Source organism: Trifolium pratense, unplaced genomic scaffold (genome assembly GCF_020283565.1).
Source record: "Trifolium pratense cultivar HEN17-A07 unplaced genomic scaffold, ARS_RC_1.1 scaffold_76, whole genome shotgun sequence".
Lineage (NCBI taxonomy): Eukaryota > Viridiplantae > Streptophyta > Magnoliopsida > Fabales > Fabaceae > Trifolium > Trifolium pratense.
The window spans coordinates 1-10736 of NW_025721058.1; the positions used below are offsets into that span (position 1 = coordinate 1).

Consider the following 10736-nt stretch of genomic DNA (forward strand, 5'->3'; position numbering starts at 1 on the left):
CACAATGCTCGCTCAGTTGCACTCCTCTTTCCTTGCAAATTAATGTGGATTTGAAAAACGTCTCACAATATTGGTGGCAAAATCTTACTTCTCTCGAGAATCTTGAGTTTATGGATTTTTCAAGTCAACAATTTCAAGCAATTGAAATCTGGTTGTTTAAGGAAGACTTCAATTATCTTCCTTCATTGCGAAATATTGAATTTCACTATTGTTACCATATAAAGGCATTGCCAGATTGGATATGCAAAATCTCATCACTTCAGCATATCACGATAGAGGATTGTAATGAATTGACATTGCTACCTGAAGGAATGACACGTCTTACCAACTTACATACCTTGGAAATCATTAGATGTCGACTCTTAATTGAAGAATGTCAGAAAGAAACAAGTGCAACTCGGCCTACAATTGCACACATCCCAAACATAATCATCAAAAGTGATTGGAATTAGAAAGGTACCCATATATACTATTCTTTAGTTTTTGCAATTTAAACCTTGAAATGCTTTTTAATTTTTTGTTTTTCCACTAATACTTGCAATTTATTTTCTTCACTTATTTAAGCTTTCTCGTTTGTAGTTTCAAGTTTAAAGTAAATTTTTAAATTGTTATTTTATCATGTGTGAAAATGGAAGGAACAGAAAACTTTTCTTTTGGCCATAGAAAATGGGACGGATCTCTCATTCATATTTTTGTATGATTTAATTAATTATTTAATTATTTTTTTAATGTATAAAAGACAGATCATTAATTAATCAATTCAGTTAATATCTTCTTTCCACTTTTTCTTCTTCTCTTACCTTTAGTGCAACTAATTTGCATACCATTTTTTTCTTATACTCTAGAAAATTATATATTCCAATTTATGTATGAACTATCAGATACTGATTTAAGTTATTTTGTGGACGTAGAAGAGTTATGTGTACAAGCTAGCTAGCTTGCTCAATAAAAGAAATGGATCCATGGAGGAGATGCTTGAAGAATGCTGTTTGATGGAAACTTATGTGTACTACTAGTTTTATTTTGTAGAATAACTTGTTTAGCTCTATTGGAATGATTTTAATCGTAATAGGTTAGGTTTATTTTTGTATGTGTTTTGTTGATTTGATTGTTTATGTTTGAAATCATGTCTTATCTCTGTACTCTTTTTCCCTTCACCAAGGTTTTATCCCACTGGGTTTTACTTGGTAAGGTTTTTAACGAGACAGAGAGTTTCTCTCGCACCTTGGGTTTTGGTCTGGTCCCCCTAAGGTTCATTTGTATTCTTCTTATTTTATTTTTATTTAATATATTTCATTTGAGTGTTTATTAAGTGATTTGTCAACGTAGTTGAGATGTCTTAATTCTTTCACTTTTATAAAAAAATTGAGGTTGATTGATCTGATTTACAACTTTTCTTCTTGTGTTGTATTCTAATTGGTGAATAGTTGGAATCCATGTTATGTTATAATAATTTCTTATTTTGAATGCAAATTTTTAAAGGACGGTGGATTTGGAAATTGATCATGGTGGATGGACATGAGTTTTATCTTTGTTATTTTTCTATTTCTGAAATTTTAACCTTGATAACAAGCTCATAGTTACTAGTGTTTTTTTTGGTCTGATTTGTATATCTAACCAAAGTTAGATGGATGGCACAACGCTAAATAAAATGTGTTAGATATACATAAATACAAAAATTCAAAAGATAAAATAATTTAGATGATATGACTAAATTATTATAGTAACATTTTTTTTTTCCTTATACTATACGTGTGTACGCACTTAAAATATATTTTAATTTTAATTGAAGTTGTGCCCAACTAAAAATTTCTCTAATGTGGATTTGATTTCTGGATTTGCTCTAATGTGTCTTTTAAAATGGAAACGGAGGTGAGTGCTCTAATCGTAGTTTTTGATGTTTTCTCTTCCCACCCCCCATGAATCTTTTATCCTCCTTGAATTTCCAATTTTGCCCTTGAAAAAACTTCGATTCGTAAAAACAATTGGGATAAGCAATTAAACACACAAAAGCAAAAACTATGAAAAGCAATAAAGAACACGATGGTTTGTGTGTGACGCACTTCAACAAATGGGCGTAGTTATCAAATGTACTGTACCATGGGGTACGGTCCGAGTTGTACATTTGATACACCTTGCTCTGGATGCTTGAATCGTGCTAAGAAGGATGCATGACTTTTGATTAGTTGAAGTCTTCATTCAAGAGGTACAACTGGGATGTTTTTCTTCCCGTATTCAACATTTGAGCTATGGCTTTTGTACTACACACTTCAATAATGGTGACATAACTTGGATATTGATCAGACATTCTGTTCCAGATGCACGGTTTAACTTGCCTGAACCAATCTGCACTAGAGGGACATTGGTCTACACTTCATCATTGAGCAGAGAGATTATTTGCATGATTCTAGTTAGCCGACTTCAGAACTTCGTTAACGCCATTCCTTGACTGCCTAGATGCATATTCGAGTGTTATGTTAAAAGATAGAGGTAGCAATTTAATATATTTTTTAAGGAATGAAAAATAGTAGTAATATCTTGTAATGTTGGGTAGTCAATATTTTAATTTCAATACAAATTTTAATATATTTTTTAAGACACTTGATACTGCTAACATAAAAAACGGGACACGGACACAGCTAATGTAAAGAGCACTATATTTTTTAGCATGATACTTTATTTTATGTGAGAAGGAAAGCGACAAGTTACTTTCAACTGAGCATGCGATTGCAGTCTAACAAAAACTAAGCATTGTTAGCGGCCAACACTCGGTGGGATTTAGTCCCACATCGGATAGATAAAACTCTTGAGAAGAGTTTATAAAGAGGAGACAATCCTCACCTTACAAGTTAATTTTGTAAAGATGAGTTAGACCTCGATATTCGTGACAAGCATATGATTTCATGGTGTTGTAAATAAAATAAAATAATAAGAGATACTTTGTAAATAAAACAAAGGTGTGTAAATTTAATTGGAAAGAAAGAACCCTTTGCGGAGCCATGTGAGGCATCATGAGGTGGGGGGACACAACGGCTACATGCCTGATTAACTATTGTTATTTTTCATATTAATATATTATCTGTCACACTCCATTTTCTTATTCCATTCTTTCTCATTACCAAACTTATAGCAACTTTTTCAATTGTGTTTTCATATTTTTGTTGATTTGAAGAATGGCTGAGAAAATTCCATATGGTGTTGCTACTACCCTCATTAACAGGTTACTTAATATTCAATCTTTTATATATCATATCATACACGGTTGTTTATTATTACTAGAACTAGAAGACAAGTATCAAAATTTAAACAGTTAGTTGGTATGCTGAAAATTTCTTTTGTCAGGTTGGCTTCTGCTGCCATACGTGAATTTGGACGGATTAATGGTGTCATGGATGAATTGGAAAGGCTTAAGAACACAGTTGAATCTATTAGAGCTGTGTTGCTTGATGCTGAGGAAAAACAAGAGCAAAGTCATGCCGTCCAAAATTGGGTAAGAAGGCTTAAAGATGTGCTTATTCCTGCAGATGACTTGCTAGATGAATTTCTTATTCAAGATATGATACAAAAAAGGGATGAACCTCATCATCAAAACAAAGTAAAAAAGGTACTTAATCCATTCTCTCCAAACAAATTTGCTTTCCGCCATAACATGGCTAATGAGATTGAGAAAATACAAAAAATGTTTGATGATGTGGTGAGAGATATGTATGTGTTGATTCTAAACTCCAATGTTGTGGTTGTTGAGAAACCTAACAATGAATGGAGGGAAACCAGTTCTTATGTGTTAGAATCAAATATCATTGGAAGAGATGATGACAAAGAGAAGATTGTAAACTTGTTGAGACAATCCCATGGAGATCAGAATGTTTCTTTGGTGGCTATTGTTGGGATGGGTGGTTTGGGAAAGACAACTCTTGCTCAGTTGGTATATAGTGACGACCAAGTTCAAAATTTGTTTGATAAGAGTATGTGGGTATGTGTCTCTGATAACTTTGATGTCAAAACTATTGTGAAGAACATGTTGGAGTCACTAACCAAGAAAAAAATTGATGATACATTATCATTGGACACCTTGCAAAATATGCTTGGTGGAAATTTATCCGGTAAGAGATACTTGTTAGTCCTAGATGACATTTGGAACGATAGTTTTGAAAAGTGGGATAAATTGTGGACTGGCTTGATGTGTGGTGCTCAAGGAAGTAAGGTTATAGTGACTACTCGTAGTAGAACTGTGGCTCAAACCATGGGTGTATGTGTCCCCTATGCTTTGAATGGGTTGATTCTAGAAGACTCTTGGAGTTTATTAAAGAATATTGCATTTAGGGATGATACCACTGGAGTGAATCGAACTCTCGAATCAACCGGCAAGAAGATAGCAGAAAAGTGCAGAGGCGTTCCATTAGCAATTAGATCATTGGGAGGCATATTAAAGAATAAAAGAGAAGAAAATGAATGGGGTCATGTCTTGCGAGGTGACTTTTGGAAATTGTGCGAGGAAAAAGATAGCATCATGCCGGTCCTAAAATTGAGTTACCGAAACTTGTCACCTCAACAAAAACAGTGTTTTTCTTATTGCTCTTTATATCCTAAGGATTGGGAATTTAAGAAGGGTGAGTTGATTCAAATGTGGATGGCACATGGTTATCTTGAATGTTCAGTCGAAGGGCAATGCATGGAAGATGTTGGTAACCAATTTGTTAATATTTTCTTGATGAAATCATTCTTCCAAGATGCAAAATTGAATGAAGATGGTGATATAAACTGTTTTAAAATGCACGATTTAATGCACGATCTTGCAACACAAGTTGCTGGAAATGATTGTTGTTACTTGGACAATAAGGCAAAAAAAATTATAGGAAGACCAGTGCATGTATCAGTGGAATCAGATGCAGTTTGTTTGTTGGAATCATTGGATGCTAGTAGGCTGCGAACTTTGATTATGTTTACTTCCTATGGCCAAAAGATATGCCATGAAGATGATTTGACAATTATTTCAACATTTAAATACTTACGTGTCTTGAAACTGAAGTATTTATTTTTGAGCAAGCTTTTTGGTTACATTGGAAAATTGAAGCATTTAAGATATCTTCACTTGTTAGAGTGTGGGGGACTAGAAAGTGGTTCCAAATCTATAGGCAATCTATTTTGTTTACAAACAATAAAAGTTTCATTGGGAATTGGTGCTGAAGTTGTACTTTCTACACAAGTTATCTCAAAATTAATCAATTTGAGACATCTTGAGATTAATACTCAGACCTTCAAAGATGAGCAACCAGTTAGATTTGGTAAATTGAGTATACATCATCACAAAGGTGTGACTTTTTCCAAATGGATTTCTCCACTCACAAATATTGTTGAAATATCTCTTAGTTATTGCAAAGCTTTCCGATACCTCCCACCAGTGGAACGTCTTCCTTTCCTTAAGTCACTTAAGTTACGCTGCATTAATTATTTGGAGTACATATATTACGAAGAGCCTATTCTTCATGAATCATTCTTCCCATCTTTGGAGAGCCTACACATTTATAAATGTGATAAGCTGAGGGGATGGAAAAGGATGGGAGATGATTTAAATGATATTAACTCTTCACATCATCTCTTGTTGCCTCAGTTTCCTTGTCTATCTAAATTGGCAGTTAGAGAGTGTCGGATGCTGACTTGCATGCCTACTTTTCCAAACATTAAGAGCTTGTCATTGAATTACTGCAGTGTAGAGATATTGCAAGCAACACTATGTAGTGCAGCTTCACAATACTCGATTGGTTGCACTCCTCTTTCCATGCTCAAATCCTTGCGCATTAATGAAACCATTGTGGATATGAAAAACGTCCCACAAGATTGGTTGAAAAATTGTACTTCTCTTGAGAATCTTGAGTTTGACGATCTTTCAAGTCAATATTTTCAAGTAATTGAAATATGGTTTAAAGATGACCTCATCCGTTTTTCTTCTCTCCAAAAAATCACCTTTCAATTTTGTATGGATCTAAAGGCATTGCCAGATTGGATATGCAACATCTTATCACTTCAGCACATCAAGATAGACAATTGCACAGATCTGGTATTGCTGCCCAAAGGAATGCATCGTCTTACCAACTTACGCACCTTAGAAATCATTGTATGTCCACTCTTAGGTGAAGCATGCCGGACAGAAACAAGTGCAACTTGGCCTAAAATTGCTCAAATCCCAAACATAATCATAAAAAGTGATTGAGATTAGAAAGGTACACATTTCTTCTTAAAACAACTACTAGTATTTTTGGTCTCTATTGTTTAGTTTTGTCGATTTTTGAAAGTAAATAGATTCCATTATTTAAACCTTTTGAAACAGTTTTTAATTATTTTTTTGGCTCTAATTTATACTTGCAATTTATTTTCTTCACTTACTTATTTGTAGTTTCAAGTTTAAGGTAAATGTTTTTAAATTGTTATTTTAGCATGAAAAAACTGATTATTTGAATGCTTAATTACAGGTGAAACTGGAAGGGGGAAAAGCTTTTCTTTTGACCATATTCCAGAAGAATTATATTGAGCTAGCTAGCTTGCTCAATATAAGAAATGGAAGCATGGAGAAGATGCGTGAAAAGGCTGTTGATGTTTTTCTTAATTATCATTGATGAATATTTTCCTTGTCTTTAATTGTAATGTTATTGTGCTTGAACATAAGAGGCTGATTGATTGATCTGTTCTACAACTTTTCCATGAATGATCTACTTGTGTTGTGTTCTAATTGGTGGATAGTTGGAATCGGATCGGTAATGTATAATAAATTCGTATTTTGGATCCAAATTTTCAAAGACAGTGGATTTGGAAAATTGTTCCTGGTGAATCGACATGAGTTTTGGATTTGTTATCTTTCCTTAAAAAGCTATTTCTTGCAATTTTAACCTTGATACAAACTCATATAGTGACTAGCTAAAATGATTTTTGTCTGATTTATATACCTAACTAAAGTCAGATGGGGAGGCCCATAGGGTACATCTGTGGCGGAGAAGTTAACGGAAGCAGTGACGACATTGCATGTGTGGCTGTGCTCGTCAATGGTGGCTTTGGTGGTATCACCGTCACAGCATCACCACATGCATTCCATTCTATCATGAGAAAGGTGTCTAAGCCTAAGATGTCACAAATATTTTTGGTGGCACTACATTCTTATCTGGACCCTTAGCAACAAACTCCTTAGCCAAACCAATCCTCTTCAAATCCTTCTTTGCCTGTATCACACATCTATTAGTCTCAAATATCAAATTGCAATTTTGTTCATTACACAATTTTGATACTTAGTTTAGAGTGACTTCAAACTGAGGCAAATACATTAGATATCTTTATTTCTCCACAGCTCCACTTATGCATGCAGCTATTACATTACCATTAGGAAAATTCACTACTATAGGAATATGAATAATTTCATTTTGTTTAATGAACCAATGTAAGCAAAAACAGATGTAGTTGGCAACATAGGAATTACCTCTCTTAGTCATGTTTTCTGAACCTGTCTTCTTAAGCAGCATCATCAGGTTCTGATATTGATCCTTGGTCAAGGTCATGCTTCTATTATCACTAAGCTTGCAAAGGATAATATTGAATACATGTGAAGAATTTGAAATTTCTATCAAACATGTCTCAAAGTTAATCAATTTGAAGCATCTTGAGATTACTGATGTAAAATTCCTTGAAGAAAAAAAGATGACATCAGGATTTAGAATGTTGGACATGGGAGAGCGATACAAGGGTGAACATTTTTCAAATTGGCTTTCTCCACTTTCCAATATAGTTGACATCACTCTCCATAATTGTGAAGGTTTGAAGTATCTCCCACCAATGGAACGTCTTCAGTTCCTTAGGTCTGTCCGTTTAAGTCACCTTCCTGAACTGGAGTACATATATTATGAAGAACCATTGTCTGAAACATTCTTCCCATCTTTAGAAAGACTTTTTTTATGCGAAAACAATAAGTTGAAGGGATGGTGGAGGATGAACGATGTTGTCAATGAAGACGACCATAACTGTTCACAGTCACACAATCTCTCCTTGCCTCCATTTCCTCCACGACTTTCTTTTTTAACAATTGACGAATGTCCAATGTTGACCCGTGTGCCTACTTTTCCAAACCTTGACAAGAGACTACAATTCCGTAGTTCCAATATGGAGACATTGGAAGCAACAATAAACTCAAAATGTTTGATTGAATTCCCTCCTCTTTCCAAGCTAAAATACTTGCAGCTAGAGAACGTTGATCTGGATATGAAAAAATTCCCAGAAAATTGGGTGCAAAATCTAACTTCTCTGGAGCTTCTTGAAGTTGTCAATTTTTCTGATCAAAAAATTCAGGATATTGGAACTTGGTTTTTGGAAGACTTCAACTATCTTCCTTCCCTCCAAAAAATTGAATTTTGGAAGTGTTCAGAACTAAAGGCATTGCCAGATTGGATTTTGAACCTCTCCTCACTTCAGCACATCACCATTTATTACTGTGAAATTATAGCTTACCTGCCCGAAGGAATGTCTCGTCTTGCCAAATTACAGACCCTAGAAATAGTTAATTGTCCCCTCTTAATGGAAGAATGTGAGACAATAACAAGTGCAACATGGTCCAAAATTGCTCACATCCCAAACATAATCTTAAAGGTACCCACATTTCTCAAAATCTCTGCTAATTTAATTTTATTTGGTTTCTTCTTCTTCTTCTTCTTCTTCTTCTTCTTCTTCTTCTTCTTCTTCTTCTTCTTCTTCTCTTTTTGAATGAATTTTCTTTTGGTTTCTGTTGTTTCATTTTTTAGATTAACAAAAGTAAATGGAGTACATTATTTGTAAATGGCTTTGTTGGAAATGTACCAATGTGATGAATCTGATAGATTGATTTTCTTTCTAACCTCAGAAATGCAATTATTTTCATATCACTCTTTGACTCTGTTCTTACTCTAAATGTTTTGAGCCTTTATTGTTGTTCACCAATTTTTAGTTAATTATGTGTCTGCAGGTGCACTGATGCAATTGTTGAAGGTTGGACTACACTTGGGGGTGTTACTGTTGTGATTTTTATTCAAACCCTGTTGTTGTTGTAATAATAAGTAAGAAGTTGTTGTAATTTGTCATCTAAGGTCCTCCATTTCTAATGGTTTCTTTGTCTGTGTGATTCACTTAGTTTAAAAACAATTGAAGTGATTTCCCTTGTATTTTGTTGTTTAGGTTTGAATGCTTGTTCTATCTCTGCACTCTTTTTTCCTTCATCAAGGTTTTTAATGAGACAGAAAGATTCTTACATTTTGGGTTTTGGTCTAGTCCCCCCAAGATTTTATTGTATCCTTATTTTATTTTAATTTAATATATTTCATTGAACTTCTAGAAATGTGCATCATATTTTAACAAGAATGTACATTTTATCCTATGTATTTGATTTGTCCATCATCACATTAATTAAGGAATAATAAACATAACCTTTGAAAGTACATCATAGCCTTATCTTGTAGTAACTCAACAATTCATTTGAAATGAGAGGTAACTTGCTTCAATGCACTAGAAACACACAATCACATCTTCTCTTGTAGTGTTGCTAAAGAAATATGCATGGCGTGCTATTTTCGTTTGGTTGAGATAGTTTCCATCATTTTGGGGGACGATGGCAGTTGGTGTTGTTTCTGGTGCAAGGGACGGACTTTCGTCGGAGATTATTTCGAGGTTTTTACTTCCGGTGCCCGAGTGTGAATTCACGCTTAATTCAGTAATTTGCTTTGTTTAATGACTTTAGTCTGTGATTAAAAGTTTGTTAGTGTTGATCAGAGTTGTGGGTGGAAAATTACGGAAAACAATGGTTTGGTTTATTTGAACAAATTGCAATTGTAACAAGGAACTAGTACGTCTATGTTCCACCCACAAGGAACAAGTTTACTAATCTTTCAGCCTCATGAATATACTAAACTTGAGCCTCGTGCTCGTCTATGTTGCTTTCTTGGTTATAGGACTGAACACAAAGGTTATCGATGTTGGGACCCAATATCCCAACGCATCCGTATCTCTCGTCATATTGTCTTTTGGGAACATATAATGTTCTCTTCCTTGTCAAAGTTTATGTCAATCCCTTCTACATCAACTCCTCTCTTAACTAACCCTGATGTCGATTATTTTCCTATTGACACAATTGCAGGTTCTGAGACACATGTAGGTTCATCTAGTGAGCTTCCGACGCCTTCTGATATTCCATCCACTTCTAGTGACGATGTTTCGCCTGTTGATCCTGCACCGCCCACTGTTGAACTTCCTCCACGGGTAAGAAATCCACCTCCATACCTTCGTGATAATTACTGTAACAGCCCGAGCCCCTTTTCTACGTATTTAGTAGGCAATCCCGGCTGTCACCTCACGATCTTCTCCACCCCCCTCTCTAGTGGAGTTTTTGCCTTCCATGGGAATCGAACCATGTACCCTGGGATAAATACATGTTCAATCTATTCCCACTACCCTGGGGATAAATGTATAATGGATATATCATATTTTATTAGCTGTCCTTCATGTAAACTATATGCCTATGCCTCTCTTAAATTATCTCATGTTACGTTTGGAAAGATATTTTGATAGTTTAAAAATGAAGGAATTTAAGAAAAAGAAATCAATATTATCTCAATATAAGTAGTATATGTATGACTTTCTCATCAGATGACATAGATAAAAATAAAATGTGTATATCCATGGAGATAAAGATTGAATTTCTCATGTGTCACATTAATTAGTTTCAATTAAAC

At 34.5% G+C, this 10736-nt stretch overlaps 1 protein-coding gene and 1 long non-coding RNA gene across 2 annotated transcripts; both read left to right on the plus strand.

Annotated features, from left to right (window-relative positions):
* The first annotated feature begins 6 nt into the window (after positions 1–6).
* On the plus strand, positions 7–1308 carry LOC123901735. Its single transcript, XR_006807175.1, has 2 exons — positions 7–456; positions 912–1308. It is a non-coding gene; the product is annotated as an uncharacterized LOC123901735 (long non-coding RNA).
* A 1703-nt stretch (positions 1309–3011) lies between these two features.
* LOC123901733 (putative disease resistance protein RGA1) lies at positions 3012–6826 on the plus strand. The gene is made up of 3 exons (XM_045951693.1): positions 3012–3220; positions 3343–6221; positions 6471–6826. Exons 1-2 carry the CDS (start codon positions 3174–3176, stop codon positions 6209–6211), a joined length of 2916 nt encoding a protein of 971 aa, XP_045807649.1. The 5' UTR covers positions 3012–3173; the 3' UTR covers positions 6212–6221; positions 6471–6826.
* Positions 6827–10736: the final 3910 nt, after the last annotated feature.